The sequence below is a fragment of the Heterocephalus glaber genome, unplaced genomic scaffold (genome assembly GCF_053883595.1).
Source record: "Heterocephalus glaber isolate CG9 unplaced genomic scaffold, H.glaber_assembly_v1.0 deba00001737, whole genome shotgun sequence".
Taxonomy (NCBI): domain Eukaryota; kingdom Metazoa; phylum Chordata; class Mammalia; order Rodentia; family Bathyergidae; genus Heterocephalus; species Heterocephalus glaber.
In genome coordinates, this window is record NW_028258445.1 from 3,735,765 (window position 1) to 3,755,811 (window position 20,047).

The 20,047-nt window shown below is 46.3% G+C and overlaps 1 protein-coding gene across 13 annotated transcripts in view; it reads left to right on the top strand.

The window, feature by feature from the left end:
• The window catches only part of Fnip2 (folliculin interacting protein 2), a 136,223-nt gene that overhangs the window by 53,896 nt on the left and 62,280 nt on the right, over nt 1–20,047 (top strand). For 7 of the 13 annotated variants that reach the window (XM_087200304.1, XM_087200303.1, XM_087200308.1 and 4 more), the window contains exons 2-10: nt 1,203–1,329; nt 1,513–1,584; nt 5,645–5,767; nt 7,919–8,019; nt 8,112–8,183; nt 9,800–9,900; nt 10,185–10,274; nt 11,762–11,833; nt 16,163–16,292. In XM_087200304.1, the coding sequence (XP_087056430.1) occupies nt 1,203–1,329; nt 1,513–1,584; nt 5,645–5,767; nt 7,919–8,019; nt 8,112–8,183; nt 9,800–9,900; nt 10,185–10,274; nt 11,762–11,833; nt 16,163–16,292 (888 nt within the window). The remainder of the gene's footprint in view (nt 1–1,202; nt 1,330–1,512; nt 1,585–5,644; nt 5,768–7,918; nt 8,020–8,111; nt 8,184–9,799; nt 9,901–10,184; nt 10,275–11,761; nt 11,834–16,162; nt 16,293–20,047) is intronic. The other 6 variants (XM_087200305.1, XM_004868564.4, XM_087200309.1 and 3 more) reach the window with 3 other exon arrangements.

Consider the following 20,047-nt stretch of genomic DNA (forward strand, 5'->3'; position numbering starts at 1 on the left):
GTGCTGCCCTCTTCCACCCTCCACATCCCTGTGCTACTTGGATCTGTGTCTCAATGTCACTTTAAGTCCTCAGGGCCTTTCTGCCTCTCTCCCACTCCTCTTAGATGTGGAAATCAGATTTTCCATAGCCTTCCCTTTCCCCTTTCCCCTCTCAACAGTTTGTCGCTGTGCACCCGCATGCGGTTATCAGCCTCAGATTCCTCACCGTGGCCGCGTGTGTTTGGCTCGTCACCGGGTCCCGAGCCTCTCGCAGGGCTGGAGTGTGATGAACGCTGTCCTGGTGAATGACCAAATGTGCCCAGGTGGTGCATTCTAATGCTTGCTTTTTCTGTACTTCTTTCACTCTGATCTCATTTATTACTCAAGAATAAACTTGTATTGTAGGTAGCTTCTGATTTGCTTAAGAATAAGTTATATGGGCCGGGGATTTAGCTCAGTGGTTCCGCCGCCTGCCTTGCAAGCACAAAGACCCGAGTTTGATCCCCGGTACCAAAAAAAAAAAAAGAATAAGTTATGCTTCCTTTTTTTATTTTAAATTTTTTTTAATTTTTTGAGACAAGATCTCACTGTGCAGTTCAGCCTGGCCTTGAACTCACTATGTAGCCTAGGCTTGCCTTGAACTCAGAGTGATCCTCTTGCCTCAGCCTCCCTAGTGCTGGGGTTACAGCGTGCACCACCACACCAGCTTTTATGCTTCCTTTAGTGCTAACTGTAATTGTCAGCCGCATTTCGGATCCTGTTCAGTGATGCGCTTGGTTTTCAAACCTTCTGTATCAGAGCTAGATATAATGGAAGGAAATAATACATTCGGGGTATTTCACTCCTCTCCGTTTGACCTGAGTGTGGGTGACGGAGAGAGGGAGTAGTGGGCTCTGCCGAGTGTTCCAGATGCCCTGCTCAGCGACACAGCTCAAACACCCCTTTGACTCTGAGGTGCCACCCAAGCACCCACATTCCGCCATCTCCGCACGCCCTTAGGGCTTTGCAAGGAGAAGCTGTCCTCTGGTGATGTGTTATCGGAAGCCATCTCCCGCCTTGGCCCTAAGAGCTGGCGGCCCAGGTGTGAGGCCTCAGGCTGCCCTGGGGTCCCAGGGGCTCAGTGTCTCCACGCTGGCGCCTTCGGCCGTGTTGGCCAGAGTTAGTGCCACTGTCACAGCACAGCTTGCAGATAACCTCGCTTCTCTCTCCCTTTCCACCTGCAGCTGGTCATGTTCAGAGCTTGACCTGAGTGAGATCCGCCTGATAGTTTACCAGGACTGTGAGAGGAGGGGCAGACAAGTCTTGTTTGATTCCAAAGCTGTTCAGAAGATTGAAGAGGTGGCAGCTCAGGTATGACGTGCTGTTTGCCTTCACTTTTTTCATTTGTCCTAACCACCCCTTGGATAGTCACTAATCTGCAGTCTCTGCCTTAAGCTGTAGTAGAGTGCCACTCAAGGCTCAGAACAAAGTGAGCACACCCCTCACCCCAATAGGCACGTATTAGTGTGCCCACTGATGACCACTAATAACCAGGTGGAGCTGTTGGTGAGTAACCGGACAGGAGCTGACCGTGGGCTGAGACTATTGCTCCAGGGGAGTGTGCTGGTAAGTTGAGATCTAGTAGGATTTTGATGCCAAATGTGTGCATCCAGTGTAGTAAGAAAACAGTTCTAAAATTCATAGAGCAGGGCTGGGGATTTAGCTCAGTGGTTCCGTCACCTTCCTTGCAAACTCAAGGTCCTGAGTTCAATCCCCAGTACCAAAAAAATAAAATAAAATAAAATAAAATTCATAGAGCAACTGAAGTGTTTGCCTGAAGGGCAGTGGATATATTATTCTATCCAGAGTTCCTCATACATATTAAAAGGCATTATGTAACATCATGTTAAAGAAAATCAGCATTCCTCCCTCTAGAGCTTGTTATGCTGACAGAGCTGTCATCCTCAAAGGGTGCCTTTGCAGCACTGAGCAAGGAAGCTTCTGTTCTCGGCCCTTTGTGGAGGGGGGTGGTGGTGATAGGGAGAGAGGGCCTGGGAATGTGTAGAGTGAACAGGAAAGGTAGAGTGACATGTCCAAGATGAGAGGAGTCTGGTCCTCCACGAGCCTTTCTGGAGAGCGCTCCAGTTGCTCCTAAATTGTCACTGTTACACCATTCGCTCTTTCAGTGTCTGTTCAGATGCTTATACATTAAGAATACCCATTTGTACTCACTCTATTCCTGTTCAGTACCTTTTACTCACAGGGGCAAGAGGGGTCCTCCCCTTTTGATCAAGACCATTTCTGCAAGAAGAAAGGGTGTGGATGAAGGCAGATTAGCTGGGCAGACTCCACAGTCCTGCACGGTGGCATTCTGCCAGGGAGCTAATCATTCCAGTAGTGTGGGCTTGCTGGGTAGGTGGAGGAGCGGGCCGAGCAGTCTCCCAGCCCTGCACTGTGGGCTTTAATGGGAGACTGGTATCAGAAGTTTGGGCGAGCCAGCACTTAGCCTTCATTTGGTGGCTAGGAGATGGCTGCCTCTTAATTTCCCTGAGTGCCTCACACAGGTGGCTTAGTTGAACACCCACATTCTACCCTTGGGGCTGCTAATGGTGGTGGGCAGAATACCTTCAGTGTTTTGGGTTTTTTCCCATAGTCAGTGATGGTTTAATGGGTAAACTAAACCCTATACACTTGAACTCCTTTGTGGATAATACCATTATCCACAGAATGTAGTACATGATTGGCTAAGGTATGGATCTGTCTAAACTCAATAATAAAAATGTTTAAAGCTGTCTCATTTATTATTTAGGCTATTTAGGCAGTATACTTATGTTGAAAATGGAAGCGAATTTTTTAATTGCTTTAAAAAAAAGTAAATAGTAATTAATGAATTTACTGTTATACTCAAAATCATCTACGTTTAAGGTGAGAATCTTTGCCAACAGAAGGGCCCTGCTCCAAACTGTGAATGGTATTATGAAGAATTGCGATCTCTTTGTTTTTTTCTTCTTGAAGATGCTGAAGCTTCCTTCTGTAGATACTCTGAGGGGAAATAGTACCATCTGGATATGGCTTTGATTTAGTCTGAACCCTTGCTAGTTTGGCATCAAACTCCAGCTGTAGTTTGATTATTTCATTTTGCTTTTCTTTTTCTTGAGCTATTAACTTTGCATTTAACTCTGAGATTTCCATGTCCTTTTTCTTTATTAGATCCTTGTGCTTTTCTTCATTTAATTCAACTTTTTTCTGCACATCTTGATAAAGTTTGCTTATTTCTATCTTATGTTCTTCCTCTTTGATTTTCATTTCATGTACAAGTTGGCAATATTATTATTATATTCCTGTTTGTGAGATTTGAGTATTTCCCTTGTCATATCAGCTTTTCTTTTTAGCTCATTTTCACCTCTCAAATTGTGTTGATATTCAGTGGTCTGTTGTAGCCCTTTTATCATATCATGAAGAGAAGCACATTTTTTAAATTGAGGCTTCCTTTGTTTGGATTATTTTTAATAAACAGGTACTCTTTTCCAACTGAATTTCCAGTATGTTATTCTTTCCACTGGTTTCTATCATTTTCTTTTCTATCTGTGAAAAACCCTTTATAAGTTTGTCAATACTCACCCTGCTAATCTTCTTTGTACATTCTTCCCTACTTTGATCCGTGCTTAAGTTGCTGCTGTTCCTGGTTCCTCAAAGTCTCCCCCGCCTGAATTGGCAGTCCGGTCCGGTCCACCGCTGATTATTGTCCCCTCCATGGGAGGCAGTTTCCCTTTTTTTTTTTTGGTACCAGGGATCGAACTCGGGTCCTTGTGCTTGGGAAGCAGGCTGTGTGGAACCACTGAGCTAAATCCCCAGCCCTCCTCAGTGGTTTATGTTTATTTTTTTTTGCTTGTTTTTGTTTTGTTTTGTTTTGTTTTGGTTTTGGTTTTTGAAGACAGGGCCTCAAACTGTGTATGTCAGGCTGGCCTTGAACTCACTGTGTGGCCCAGGCTGGCCTCTCATTTACAGCAGTCCTCCTGCCTCAGCTTCCAGTACTGGGAACACAGCCTCGAGCCAGCACAGCACACCCGGCACCTTCAGGGTTTTGTTTGTTTGTTTGGTACCAGGGACTGAACTCAGTCCTTGTGGTCCTTGTGCTGGCAGGGCACATGGTGGAACCACTGAGCTAAATCCCTGGCTTCCTTCAGGGTTTTTTTGATTTGTTTTGTTTTTTGAGGCAGGGTCTCCCTTTGTAGTTCAGGCTGGCCCTGAACTCACTATGTAGCCCAGGCTGGCCTCGAACTCACAGTGATCTTCCTGCCTCAGCCTCCCGAGTGCTGGGATTACAGGCGTGTGCCACCACACCCGGCTCCTTCAGGGTTTTTGAAAGGAACTGGAGTTGTTAATATACCAGAGCGGTGATAATGCTGGAAACTGGGACATGAACTATCTTAGAAGCAGTCCTTTAATCAGAAAGGCCAGAGTCGGGGGTCCGTGGGCCTGCCCCGGCCTGCAGAGGAGCCCGGCAACGCTTGTGCAGTGCTTGTCTGCTGTCTCCAGTTAGAGGGCTGGGCTGTGAAGCAGGTGGGACTTTCTGTCCTCTGAGGCCCTCGGAGAGGCTGGCTTCTGCCCCAGTGGAATTAAGTGACAGCTAGATGTGGAGAGGGTGTTGAGGGACTGCCGTGGCTTAGGATCAGCCCAGTGTGGCTGCCGTGGGCCAGCACACTTGGTGTCCCTGACAGTCTTCCCATTCTCAGCCCTCAGGCGAGCCCCTGACTGCAGGCCTTCCCATTAGACCACCAGAGGGACCCTCACGTGGGAGATTAGCTAAGCTGCAGTTGCTTCGTGGTTTTCCAAGCAAAAGCCACACCAGGAAAAACTAGGAGGGGAGGGAGGCAAGGCTGAGCCGGAATAGGCAGTAGCCTCACAGAAACTGCAGGGAGCAGCTGCAGGAGTGAAGACTAGTGGGGGACGCTGCGGTGAAAACCACCGCCCAGGGTGATATCTTTATACTTCCACTGCACGGTGGTAAAGACTAGCCATGCACTCCCTCCGAGACTGCGTGATGCCTGACCTTCCAGTACCCCAAACCTTTAATACAGACCGCATTTCCATCATATGCTTTGTGATTCACTGTAGCTCCTGTTTCCGGGTTTGGCTTCACCTTTCCCAATTTCAGCCTGGTGATTTTCCCTCCCGTTACGGTTCAAGGAGTACTAGAAGAGGCGTATGGTTAAAACACAAACTCAGTTTGTGCAGATTAACAGCTTTGTTTCCTGAGTTCCATTTGCTTGGTAAACATTTAAATTTGAATGTCATCTTTCTCCTCCTCGGTTTCGTAGATTATGACTGTATGTAGTATGAAAAACCTTCTAATAACCAAACAGATCAATTCTCATTGATGAGCATACAGCATGAGCGTAAGTATAAGTAGTAATAAGTTAAATTATTCAAGGAGAATGAAGTGTTAAAATATAACTCACCTTTTTTTGTCTAATACCCTTCTGCAGCATTCCACCTTTCCAAATACTGTAGACACTCAGGAACTATATCTTAGTCATCATTATAAGGGGAAAATGTAAAAGCTTTCGATTTTTAACACAGTGCACATACCAGAGTGGTTGGACAAAGGGGTCCTGGGTGTAGAGCGTGCTGATGTGGCCTGCACACTTCGTAACCCTTTTCCTTGGCTCCTCTCTCAACCCAGAAAGCGGGGGATGTCACCGGCAGGACGTCGGCCAGGAGCTGGCAAGGAAACAGCAGCATCTCCTCCTGTAGTTCTTCGGGGGGACCTTCACACCACGTGAAGGAGCAGCTGCCAAGGTACCAGGTGAGGCAGGCTTGGCTCGGGGTCCCTGGGCTGGAGGGAGGTGCTGGGATTCCACCCCAGGGCACCCCGGGAAGGCAAGGACAAGCGCTCCGCACAGCGGTCCCGAGTGTTTCGGGCCAGTGCTGCTTGGCACCTTGGCTCTTGTCTCCGTGAAAAATGCAATCAGGCAGAGGTGGTACAACACCCTCCTGGATGAGGAAGGAATATTCCGAGTGAAGGGAAGTATCTTGAGTTTCTTCTCCTTTGTCGGATCCAGAAGAGTAAGCATGTATTTTCCAGTTTTATTACAAGAGCTCCTAAAGGTTCTGCAAATGCATATGGACATCCTGAGAAGTTAGAAATGAGAAGAAAGGGGTATGTTTATACCTGGGGTGTGTGTGAGTGTGTGTGTGGCCATGGAAGACAGGGACTAGGGTTATTCAAAAACATTGACCGCCTAGCTGCTGGGAAGAAGCGATTTATAAATACTGAAGAGCAAAAGGGTAGTGATTGATGGGACCTGTGACATCAGAATTCTTTTCCCGTGTACAGGCTCTTTCACTGTGTTGCTGGAAGGGCATCACCAGCAGCCATGGGTCCACCAGACCGAGTCACTTTCACGGTGGGATTGGCCAGTGCGGTTCCCATTGTGGCACGGTGCTTCCGGTCTCCAAGCAGCCTGCGGCTTAAGAAGTAGAAAGTGAGGGGCCAGGGATTTAACTCAGTGGTTCTGCCGTTTGCCTCGCAAGCGCAAGGTCTCGAGTTTGATCCTCAGTACCAAAAAAAAGAAGCAGAAAGTGAAATTTTCAGCTAGTTGAGATTCATAGTTGGTGTATGGCCCTTGTACCTCCAGAAAAAGCAAATTATAAAATGGAGGAGTGGGTGGAAGACATTAGGAAAAAGTATGAAAAGCCATTTGGTTTCTGTCTGCATAAGTTGACGTGAGCTGTGAGCAGAGAGGAGCCTAACCTCTGCCACCAGGGCTGGTGGGTTACCCTCCTCCTCCTCCCCTGGCACCCCGTAAAAGTACGGGTGTGTGTGTGTGCGTGCATCCGTGCATGGCTATGTGTAAAGGAAGGGCTCACTAGGGTTTTCCTGGGGTGCAGAGCACACAGCAGAGCGTCTTAGGGTGGGGGGTGGGATGCAGAGAGGTGGCGTTTGGCTTCCTTCGACCAGGCCGCAGGCGGGTGGCACGCTGGTTTCATCAGCACTCACATCTGCCCTGCTCCTCAGCGCATCCCCAGGACCCGCCACGGCCCACCGGTCTTTAGCCCAGTGCATGGGATGTAGGGCTTAGCGCTCCAGGGAGGTCTGCACCCCGAGGCAGAGATGTGGGGTGCTCCTCTGTGAATTATAGCCAGTGCCTCCAGGGGACTCGTCTCGGGGCGATCAGGTAAGAGGAGGCCCGGAAGAGTCATCAGCAGAGCCAGATGCAGTGAGGGAAGCTCCGTGCGGCGCGCTGGACGGGGAGGTCGTCAGTGGAACACAGGAAGTCATGTGTGGCTCATTGTCGGCGAAGTTGGCCTGCACTGGCCGGACTCACACGGGTGTGTGCAGCTGGTGCTCAGCCCCACAGCGGACAGAAGACAGAACGGACGACGAGGTTATGAGAGACTGGGCGGAAGTGAGAAGAGCCAAACATTGCTGCCAATTCCAGCGTGATTGGACCCTCCGCTGTCTTTTGGAGCCACGCAAAACCCGGACTGCATCGGCTGGCACTTTCACCATGTTCCTTGTCGGGTTGTATTCTTTGTACGAAGAAGAGTTACCCTTTTTTTCAGAATTTAATCCTTTTAAAGGTTATAAATAGAGATAATAATCTTTGTTTTTCATAGTAGTATTAAAATTGAACTCTGATAAGCTGCCTGCCTCATAAGCGCAAGGTCCCGAGTTCGAGCCCTGGTACAAAAAAAAGAAGTAATTGTAGCCAGGTGTGATGGCACATGCCTGTAATCCCAGCACTTGGGAGGCTGAGGCAGGAGGATTGCCATGAGTTTGAAGCCAGCCATGGCTACAAAGTGAGTTCAAGGGCAGCCTGAACTACACAGGGAGACTCTGTCTCAAAGAAGAAAATAATAATAATTGTTATTACCTACTAAATTTAAAAAAACCCAGAGATGAATAAATATTGCTTTCTATTTCATCATTCTCGCCGTGGTTTCTTGCATGTAGTACACGAGACCGGCTTCCGACATCAACATGCTTGGGGAAATGATGTTTGGCTCGGTTGCCATGAGCTACAAAGGCTCCACCCTGAAGATCCACTACATACGGTGAGTGTGGCGTCTTCTCTCCTAGTTTTGAGAAATAGCCCTGGTAACGCTGGCTCCGTAGTGAAATCACGTTTGCCTTCCTTGTTTTCCAGTTCTCCTCCACAGCTGATGATGAGTAAAGTCTTCTCTGCTAGAATGGGTAGCTTCTGTGGGAGCACAAATAAGTAAGTGTGGGAGTTTTCCGGCTTTTTCTTCGTGTTTCTGGGCAGTGATTCCTCAGGGTCGTAAGGCATTTTGAGATGAGCATCGAGCGGGTCTTGAACACAAATGGCTGACTTCGTTCCCAGTCTCCGTCAGTCCCCCCATAGTCCTGCTGTCAGTCACCAAGTTTTACTTCTCTGCAAAGTGAAAGGGAAAATGGTGGGGTTCCCTGAATGGCCTTTTGAGATTCCCTAATATTTTATCTTTATAGCACCTTGCATATTTATTTCTGAAGGGTGGAGGTGTGTAGGGATCTTGCAGGCCGATTGTACCTGTGTGGGCGGAAGGCTGCCGTGTTGCGCTTGGGCCGCGGCTGGGTTTCCCCGGGTCATTGACGGGTATGGTCACGGGGCCTGGGCACCTTCACTTTTTTTTGGGGGGTACCGGGGATTGAATTCGGGTCCTTGCGCTTGTGCAGCAGGTGGCGAAACCACTGAGCTAAATCCCCAGCCCTTGGCGCATTTATTTTTATACATTTTGAACTTTCAAGCAGAAATATTTCATATACTTGTAAAAAATCAAATAACAAAGCATTTGTTAAACTTTGATAAACTTCAAAGAAAGGCTTATTCTATATTAAGGGGCACTCATAGGGATCAGATGGCTTTTTTTTTTTTGTAATCCCGGGAAACTAAAATCATCTCTCTCTGTGTATTTGGGCCCCACTGAGGAAACCTTTACTTAGCCTTGTACAAAACAATTTGAGCACTTAACATTGGACTGTCGTGACATAAGCCAACAGGGAAGGAATGTTTATTTCTCATGTGATTCTGTTTTCAGACCCTTAGGATTAACTGAATGTTTATTACACCGATCCCTTGTAATAAAATACTGAGCTCAGGGCTGGGGATTTAGCTCAGTGGCAGCACACCTGGCTCACAAGTGCAAGGTTCTGAGTTCAATCCCCAGTACCAAAAAAAAAACAGCCAAAAAAACAGCTCAAATTTAAGTAGAAATTATTTTTGTTTCCTTATGCTATATTACCCTCTAACTCTTGGTATTTATTATCTTGTTAAAAAATACATTATTAAAATCTGCCTCCCTCACATGTTTTATGAGTTAATTCTAACTCTTTAGAAGTTTTGAAATCAAATTTATGTGGGAATCATAATTTCTGATATATCTTTCCCCTGGAAAAAAGTTGCTGAATTATTCATAGATGTTAATTAAAAGTTAAAATTAATTTTTGAGGGTTTATGTAAAATCTTTGAAATGAATAGCAACATCTTGGGTGTCAGTTGCTAAAGCAAAATTTAGAAATGAATAGCAGTATTCTAGGTGCCAGTCGCTGAAGCAAAATTTAGTTTGGTGTCTCCTTATAGAATATGGAATTATGAAGAATGTGGTTGTTCAGTTGTAAGGACTGGGTTGGTTCCAAAAAGTTTTTATTTTCCCCCAGTCAATTCCCCTGAAGTTGCTGGTTCAATTCCCTTTGGTAGATATGCGACTTTATTTATTTATTTAAAAAGGGTATTGAGTGACTCAGTTGTCTGTATTCGGTCATCTAGTAGAACATAGTGTTATTGGCATCTTGATATTTTTCTCCTTTCTCTCCCTCCTCTCATCTCTCTGGATTTAGCTTGCAAGACAGCTTTGAGTACATCAACCAAGATGCTCATGCGGGAAAACTGAACACAAACCAGAATAGTTTGGGTGCTTGTCGCACTGGAAGTAACCTAGGTAAAATCAGATACACAAACAGATTTTCTCTCTAAAAACTACTATTGTAGATGTGTTTTTTTTAAAAAGTTTGTGCCTTTTTTTTTTTTTTTTGGTACCGGGGATCGAACTTGGGACCTTGCGCTTGCAAGGCAGGTGCCGGAACCACTGAGCTAAATCCCCAGCCCAAGTTTGTGCTTTTTAAAAAGTCTGTTGTGTGGTGTTGTTTTGGTTTAGTTTGACGTTCCCTTTAATCTGTTTATTTTTGTGTGTGTGTACTTGTCTGCTCCTGTGTCTGCCTCTAGGTCTGGTGCAGGCCTGTAGCAGCAAACTGCTGCAGGGCGTGGCTGAAGGAGGACCTCTCCGGCTCACCCGTAGTGCTTCTTTCTTTGCAGGTTTGTGTGGAATGCTGAGTGCAGTGTAACCCACACACATGAATAAATCCTCTGCAGGTTCTCAGAAAAAAATCCTATTTGTGCCTCTCTAGAGATCCAAGGGGCTCTTGTGATAGGAGATATTAGTTTCAAAATGCAGGCAAATTCATGGAGTTTTGAAAATTTCACCCATCCACCTCTACTGTAAATGCCTCTGCTAATACCTCAGAGTAAGCTGATTTGATCTGAAATGAGCCCTTTGTGTTTCTAAGAGGATTATTTTTCCTGATTTTCCAGGCTTCTTCTGCTCAGAATTGTTTCCCTTTGCCATGGTGTTTGTTATCCATTTATTCACTTGCATCCTTATCTGCATGGAATTTTAAGCCATTCTAATAAGAGCATGGAAGATCTCCCTCTCTCTCTCTCTCTCTCAATATATGCATTTATTTAAGCAGTTTAAATGCAGTTTTGGGGTTCTTTGCAGGTTGGTCACCTTGGTATTCTGGGTTTATATTGAGATGTACTTGGCCTTGCTAGCTAAGGCTGTTCAATGTTACTACGGTCTTGGCACGATTAACAAGTGTGGGACTCTTCATTACTAACATTTAAGATTGGGAAAATGGCAATTGGTATTTCTTATTTTGTTCTCCTTTGTAGCCTGAAATATGCTAAGCACTGTAGCTGATTCCCTAATGGAACTGACACCCTCCCAGCTGCTTAGAGTGAGGATAGCATGTTTGTGTACTCTCTTTAAAACTGTGAAGATCAACATTTTTTTTAGCAAAGAGCCGCAGTGTAATAATCAGGGGCAGAGCCCTGGGCTGCTTGTACATTGTGAAACCTCGTAGGGCAACTTGTCCCCTACTTTCCTGATCGGCAGTCTGAAGCCTTCCCAGAAGTCTGAGATACTGAAGAGTGTTTTCCAGAGTTCTGCCAGCTCAGGAGTTTTCCTCAGTACTCTACAGTAATACTGGGATGGGTGTACATGGAAAAGTGGGGGAAGAAATATTTGGAAATGAACATGTATTTCTGTCTGCCAAGGGAGTGGGTTATAAACAGAGAAACCTTTTTTGAATTTATGAAATGGTTTTCGAGTATTTCTATTCCCTGTTTCCCACATGACTTCTGAAACTCAAGCATTTTAAAAATACAGTACTATTCAGATAGTTGTAATAATGAGGAAAATGCCTAAAAATATCCACCTGAGAATGTTCATTTCTTGTATTAACTGATGCACGGGTTTATAGCATAGGTTATCTTAGGAAATGAACATCATGCTGAAAAGTTTATATGCTCCAATAGGGTAGAGGGAGATTGTTACTTGGTTCTATTTTCTTTTTTCTCTCTTTTACATATTTAATTTTGCTTTCTAGTCAGTCTCTACTATAAGAAGGCCAATCATCACTAGCAGTAGCCTACTTTGAAGTGTAAACACCACTGTATTTGTTTTTAAACTTTGCCATCTCTGGAGAGTCTAATCGCATGCTGTCCTTGTGCCTTTCCTGTAGCACACAGCACCCCAGTGGACATGCCAAGCCGAGGACAGAATGAAGACAGAGACAGTGGCATTGCCCGATCAGGTATTTATTTCCTTTTATCAGTTTAACCAATGGAGGGAGCTATAAAAGCACATGGCACTTTATTTATGGTTAAAAGGTGTTCATTTTGGTGTTCTCCTAATCTTTTCTGTGAACTTTGGCCAAGATTCTTGGTCAGAAATGTAGCTCCCATTGATGAGACATGTATTATTTTCACTTTTAGCTCCTTTGTATAAACAGAAAGGTAAGAGGCAGTGCGTTGCAATGTGCTAAATGAACCATTTTTACTTTGTTCCCACTTCACATCCCAAGCTTGGGGTACTTTTCTCATTCCTTGTGAGTCACTGTCAGCTGAACTCTGAGTTCCGTCACTTAGTCTGTGGGCATGTGCTGAAGCGTGTAGTGTCCTAAGACTCAGCCCCCTGGCCTCGTAGGGCCTTTGTGATTTTGGTTGGATTTTGGAGCAGGCTGCAGGTCTCATGACTGGCCCAGGTATTCCAGGGGGAAGCATGATCCTGGGGCCAGGGTGACTCTTGGTCACAGTTGCTGCCTGGTGGCTGACGGGGTTCAGCTGTGTGTGATGAGAGCTCTTCCCCTCTCTGTGAGAGACGTGGTGTGATGCTCTCCTGGAGCCTGTTCCCAACACTCATGTCAGTTTCTGTCCTGGTGTAACATTATTTTGTTTACTTGTTTATCCCCCTTTTTTGTTGAAGAAAAGATGTAGAGACTTTGAGGGAACTAATACCAACAGAAGCGTTTGTAGGACAGGGTATGAAGTTTTCTACATAACTTTAATGGTATAAACAGTTCCTGTTGTACAGGTCAAGATCTCCCTAACTCCTAAAGCTACTTTCCCTTGCCCTTTAAGAAGCAGGAAAGCTGAAGGGCGAGCTCGCAGTGAACGGAGAAGTGTCTGGCTTCTGGATCCGAATGTTCTCTCGAAGGCTGTAAGGAGGCCTCAGGACTGACCGGATCGGGGTCAGCATAGGGGTCAGCGTGCTGCAGAGAGAGGCTGGCTTTCTCCGGCAGTTTGGCAGGCTCTGCTTCTAGTCCTCTGGTGCTGTGTTGGGATGAGGGGCAGTGTGCTGGAGGGGGGCTGAGCAGCATCTTGCCCCTGGCTGTCCTGCAGAGGTGCTGACCCAGTGCCGTCTGCCCACACCCAGGGGCTCCGACACCCCAGGCCCCTGTAAAGGCCAGAGCGGGCTTTGGAGCTTGGCAGGGTGGCCTAGGAACTCTGTCCTCGCGGGAGTTACTGCTCTAAGATTTCTTCTCCTCAGTACGCACTATAAATTGTGTTGGGATGAAGGGCCTGGATTTGTACAGAATCGGCGCTGTGAGTGGCAGAGTTAGTTAGCAGTAGAACTGGATGTAAGGGAATTAAAGGTGTTATTTTACTGTATTTATGGTTTTGTTTTGTGACAGGGTCTCACTGTGTAGCTCATTCTGGTCTCAGCCTCACTGTGTAGCCCAGACTGGCCCTCCTTCCCCAGCTTCCCGAGTGCTGAGTTACGGGTGCCCCACTGCACCTGCTTGGCCTGATAATTTTGAACTTTGATCTGAAGAGCTAAGGGATAGGGAAACTTGTTAAAATAGATTAGGTGAAATAAATCGTACACACGTGTTTAAATACTGCATTGTTTCTCTGGGGTAAGAAACCAGAAGTGGAAATAAGGACTGAAATGTATAATGGATGTTAGGAAATAGGAAGTGTTCAAATGGGAAGGGGAATAGGGGAGGAGGGAGGGACAAAAAAAGTGAAAGGAGAAGGAAAATGGAAACAAAGCTTCCGTACACAGGGAGGGGAGGGGGCTTGAGGGGAAGAAGGGATAAAATAAAATAGAATTTATTTTAAAAACTTAGGGTTTTCTGAACATATCTTCTTATTCAAAGGGTTTTTTGGGAATTTTTTGAAAACAAAGTGCTGCTTTTGAGGATTTCTTAAGGTCTTAAAATCATTCTGTTGTTTGGGAACTGCAGTAAGATGTATCATCTATAATTTAGTTTGTCTATTAGATTAGCATGCTTAGTTTATTAATAATGAAATTCACCTGTTAATAATAACATCTACTCATTGAACTTTTAAGTGCTTCTTTTTTGTTGTGCTTAGAAATATAACTATGGGGCCGAGGATTTAGCTCAGTGGTTCTGCCACCTGCCTTGCAAGCGCAAGATCCCGAGTTTGATCCCTGGTACCAAAAAAAAAGAAAAAAGAAAAAGAAATACAACTATGAACTAACCTTTAAGAAACCTTATATTTTTCAAGTGTTTAACAACAAAAAAGTACTGTTCAGTAAACAAATGTCACAATTGCATCTCGCTCGGATGTAATACTCTGTCAGACAGAGTGCTCAGGTTCAGAGCTGCACCACTGCCACCATCAAAAAACAAAAACAAACTTTAAATGAAGGTGGAGGGAAAATCTGAATGCGCTCTATGCAGCTTTGACCACAGAGAACTTGGTGTGCAAACCCAACCTTGGAATGCCGCCTGGAAGTGGTCCTCCCTGCCAGAGCTGGACGTGGCTGCCACAGGGGTAGTGGCTCCTTCTCCTTCAGCAGCGTTGCCTGAGCACCTCACCGGGCAGCTCTCTAGGATTTCGGAGTGGTCAGTGCTCAGACAAATGTGGTCTAGTCTTGTGGAGTTTCCTGTCAGTACAGGAGAGACATAACTGACAGTGAAAGGCAGGCATGCACTTTTCACTGACGGAAGTAAAACATGGGCTGCTCGTGGAAAGAAAGCCCCTCTGAGGGGTGAGCATGAGTGCCAGGCGGGACGCATCAGTGGAGAGGTACATAGACAGCATCTAGGCACGAGGGTAGCCAGTGCAGGTCTGGGAGGCAGCAGGCTTTGCTGGTGGCCGTAGAAGGAATAGAAAGGTTCTTGTGAGGGAGGCTGGAAGGAAGGTGGGATGTAGCGAGGGGAGGTTGATGCAGGATGAACTCGGAGAGGAGGTGGAAGGCTGACAGCACGAGTTTGTTTTCTGTCGGATGGGAGTGTTTCCAACCACGCGCCTTTGATGGTGCCGCAGACATAGAAGAGGGTTGTCTGTGCCATCCTTCCCTGGGTGTCCCCTCTCAGACCAAGATGTGCGTGGCAGGCCAGAGCCAGCCCTGAGCATTTCTCCGGAGTCCTAAGGGTGGCACTTGCCTGCTATTATGACCACATTTCCCAGCAGACCTCAGAATTTTCTCCACTGAAGGAGCTGTAACTACTCTGAGTTCCTGACGTTTGCACTTCCCTTCCCAGCAGAAAGGATGATCCTTGTGGCTGGCCACATTCTGTGGTTCTCTTGTTCTTTCCTTGGAGCTTTTGTTTGCTTCCTTTCCCTCAGCATGCGAGCTCCAGGCCCACTCACTCAGTCCGCTTGACAGTTCTGCCCCCAGCACCTTACAGAATGCCTGGTGCACAGTAGCTGCTCAGTGGACGGTTGAAGTAGAGGGCAGACGTGTCCATTCAAGCATCTGTGTAAGGGGAGTATTCAGGGACTCGCTGTGCCGGGTGGACCTCCAAGGTGCTCGCCCTTTGAGCATGGAAATCTCAGTCGAGGTGCTCTGTTCTCTGACCACTGATCAGAGTTTACCTCTGTCATCTCTGTTACTTAAAGAAAATCATAATAATTTTATTTTTGCAGGGGCTCCAGTCTGCACTCATTTATTCCATGAATATGAGATCATATAAGCACAATAAGTATTCACAGCAGAAAGTACACATAGAGCCAGAAGTCATTCTTTTGGACAGGAGGATGAATATTGTGTGTTTGGAAATGGAGATCAGGAGACAGGATGTGGTGTGGAGGAAATAGCTAATTTGCCTCAAAATATAGAGTGAAGAAGTAGTCAAGAGGCAGAAATATAAACGTAAGCTTTATAATATGGCATTAGTTCCCAAGTTAATAATACGAAGGTGTGTTATATGGAACATGTTATCAGAATCTGTACTCTGAGGAGTAATTTATTCTGTATTTGTAATGTGGGGTCTGGTGATTTTGCACTTGCCATAGCTGTGATCCTTATTTACTTTAATATGTTTTCCTTTATAATAAAGGTGTTTTCTTTTTTGTACCAGGGATCGAACTTGGGTCCTTGCCCTTGCACAGCAGGTGGTGAAACCACTGAGCTAAATCCCCGGCCCAAAGGGTGTTTTCTTTACAAAGAAATCTTTGTAAGACAAAATATAGTCTCCCCTGCTGGATATGACTGATAGAACCTGAAAATTTAGGTTATTTGCGTATATGTTTCCATTTTTCATTGTGTTAAAATACAGCGTGACATTTACTGTCTTACCATTTTTAATTTACGATTTAATGGTCTAAGTGCATGCATAAGCGCATTGGGCTCATTTCCTTCAAGTTTCAAATCTGCTTCTTCACAGCTTCACTGAGCAGCCTTTTGATCACACCCTTCCCCTCGCCGAGCTCCTCCGCATCCTCTTCCAGCAGTTATCAGCGCCGCTGGCTGCGGAGTCAGACGACGAGTTTGGAAAATGGCATCATCCCAAGGTGGTGAGTCGTGAGCATCCTCTTGCTGAGCATGGCGCTTCGAGGGTAGCCGAACAGGACCACAGGAGGCTGTGGCTGGCTGCTGTCAGTAGCTTCAGCTCAGCCTCAGTTTACAAGTTGAAAGTTTGAAGGAGAGAACAAATTAAAGCTTAGAAAAAAATTCTGGTTTAGAAGACACTGGGAAATACTGGGTAGTTGTGGCATGTTTGAACTGGATCTGGGTGTTCAATTTAACCAAGTGATGTTCTCTCTTTAAATTGGATACCTTCCAAGTGTAGTTCTTGTAAGTAATAAAAGGATGAGGTCAATTTTTTCCTTTGGCTATCTGATATTGATGTGGTATTTGAAAATATATGCCATGTTCTCTCTATTCATATTTTGGCATATTCTCTTGTAAAACTTAAATTCTTAAAGCAACGTGAATATGATTTAAATAGCAGTGGCACCAAGTATTTCTACCTTCATTTCAGTTGATTTTGAATCTAAAGTTTAGTTCTATCCAAAATGCACATTTGTGTCATACCAGTAGCTTCCAAGCTCTTCTCATAACCCAAAAATTTTAAAGGAAGTTTCATGTGTAACTATACCAATTTACACGTCAACTAATTGATTGGGTGCATTGACTCTTAGTCAGCACGTGAGGGACTTGTGAGGTGGGTTCTGCCACACGCCTGCGTGCAAGTGTTTGTGGGCCAGTAGGGCGGACAGCATGTGCAGAAAAGGGGTGAGAAGGTGCTCCGCAGTAAGTGCTTCAGGGAGGCAGGCGCTGTGGACCGCAGAAGAGGGAGGAAGCACCGTGGTACCGTGGTGGCACTCGGAGCCCTTGTGGAAGAGATGGCAGTGGAAGGACCAGATGAGGCCAGAGGCTGGTGTCTTGCAGTCGGGGGAGCAAGTTACGGCTGCCTCGTCACTGAGAGGCTGCTGTTTTGGTCGGTAGACTGCGTGGAACGATAAGGACTGGGTGTGAGGCCGGTGCCTGGGTCTGCATGCCCTGGATGTGTGCTGGAACAAGCAGCCTGGATTCCAGGCCTTGCTCCCTCGCCTGCATTAGGGCAGTGTTACTGTCAGCCTGAGTGTTGTTGGGAGGATTCAGTGAGACACAAAGCCAGGTGGTTAGCTGGGACCCAGGACTCAGTGAGTAAGTCCTGGTCGTCACCGCTCACTGATGTCATTGTGCGGCGCTCAGCGGTTGGCACTGCCACCATCCCCACGGTGATGTGCCAGCTTCTGGAAAAGACGGCCTAAAAACCTTCCCTTTAGACAGCTCTTCCCAGAAAATGCACTTCCATCCCTCCAGATTTACATCTCAGGTTGAATCTACTATTTTACCAACCCACTCCTCTGAAACTTCGAACTCTGATTTGAGCCCTGGCGCTGGGAACCATGGCTCCCCCTATTGGATGGCTGCCGGAGGTGTCCTTTGTCCAGAGCGCCTGGGTACAGCCAGGCTGGGGGCCACAGAGGGCGATGTTCAGAGAGCAGGAGTAAAATCAAAAGTCTTGTCTTAGAAATCACAATAAAAGGGGCCGGGGTGTAGCTCAGCGGCACTGCGCCTGCCTCGGAAGCACGAGGTCCAGAGTTCCATCCCCGGTACCGAAAAAGATCACAATAGACTAGAAAAGCAGAGACAATAATGACGTTTAATAACAATATAAATTTACAAATTAAAAAATATTTTTGGCCTCGTAATGTTACTTAGTACAGTGAGTGATAGATAATACCTAGATCTGTTTATCGTAAGATTTTTAGGCTTTCGTGAAGATTCATTTGTTAGGTCATCAGAATGTGTACTTTAGCAGCTTGGCTTTCTGTCGGTATTGAAAATGACATTAGTACTCCTGGCAAATGCAAGTTGATAAGTAATTTTGGGATGCTTTTCTTAGAGAAGGGTCTTCTAGCTGGGGCCGTGTCCCTGGAGCTTTGTGGGCTGTGACAACACTGTGATAAATGTCTGATAAATTTCAAAATACGAGTTTTAGTACTTTTAGATCAAATGATTCTTTTTTTTTTTTTTTTGGTACCAGGGATCAAACTCAAGACCTTGCACTTTCGAGGCAGGTGGCGGAACCACTGAGCTAAATCCCAGGCCCTAGAACAGTTTTTCTAAAAAGATTTGATTCCTCACAAATTCATTTTGTATAAGTCTGAATTTAATTGTAGATATAAATTTATGTGAATTACATTTCCTGTAATTGTGGATATCTTACAAGAAACTAAGAGACCTCATGAGTTGTACATTTCAAAATGCCTGTTTTTGCTGTCACTGCGTCTTCAGATGTGAGGAAACATTCGTTTAAACATGGTTTTCCTCATTAACAATTCACCTGTCTGAATCTTAACGTGAGAGCCGTGTTTTCTGCCCAGAGCAATAGTCATTACATTCAAACTCTCTTTCTGCACTTGCAAGTATTTGCTTTGTAGTGTTGGGACAGTTTTCGGAACTGAGAAGTCTGGTAGCTCCCGACACGCCTCTGGAGGCTGCTCCTGGCCGCGGGTCGGGAGGTGAAGTGTGTGCAGACTGACCGGAGAGGCTCAAGTGGGAGGCGAGTCGGCCGGAGCCCTCCCTGCGGCTCCTCTCTGCTTCCTTTCTGCAGCTGCTGTCAGCCTCGCTTGCTCGGGCCCGTGGCCCGGCCTCCCTGATAGCAGGCCTGTGTCTGATGCCAGGCTCAGGCCTGAGCCCACTGGGTTCCAACCGCTGCCTCCTATCTCCAGTGCTCGTGTGCATGTTTCATGACGCTTCAGGCTGCACTCAGCGCGCAAGCTCAAGGATGCAGTCGTTAGGGTTCAGCGTGCCAGCCGCAGAGCACTGCGCAAAACCATGTCCTGCCAGAGCTGTTCAGTGCTGCGATCAGAGCGCAGCGTTCTGAGCTGATGCAGTGCTCAGAAAGATCTGTGTCTCCGTGTCGGTGGTCACGGGTACATGGGTAAGAAAATTAGTTTCTTATGCTTGAGACAAAAGAGTGGGTATCAAAAATAGTGATCCTGGCTTTGAGAGAAAACTCGGGTCAGGCAGGGCAGTCAGTGGTTACCAGCCGGCCCCACCCTGAGCTCATGCACAGGGCGCAGAGCTTTGGTGTCCGGAGGGGTGGGAGGGGTGGGCTGGACCGGCACCAGCCCCACTGCCAGTAGGGAGCGGGCCTCGAGGCCATCCCTTAGCGAGGCTGTTGAAACCCTGGAGGAGCAGGGATGGCATCCCAGGAAGCCTTCCGATTTCATTTTAGTCTTTTTCTTGTGGTACTGAGGATTGAACCCAGGGCTGACTTGCATTGTGGAATTGAACAAACTGTATAATGTTGCTGATGAGATGTTCTCCGACGTTCTTTGTTCTTTGACGGCCCTGTCGATTTCATGTGGTCCCGTGTCATACACAGATAGGTTCAGCGTAAGTTCAGAGCTGACAGAACACTTGGGCTAACTAGTCTTCTTATCACTTACACACTGTTGAAATGTAATGAAAAATCAATTTTGGCTTTAATTATTGATGATATTTAGGTACTTATACTGTACATAAATGCATATTCATGTCTACAGAATTCTGTTTGCTTTCTTTATAAGAAACAAATTGGGTGTGTACTGTGGTCTCTCCTTGCCTGGAAGCCTGGCCGCTGAGCTGACTGCAGTCCTGCCCTGTTCTCTTGGTCAGGGTGGGCTGGTCACTTCCGCCCCAGCGATGAGCTGTGGTCCTGAGCGGCACTAGCCTCCAGGGTTAGCTGCAGAGCAGCCGAGCGGCTTCCCTGGGGACTGGGGGCCAGGAGGCA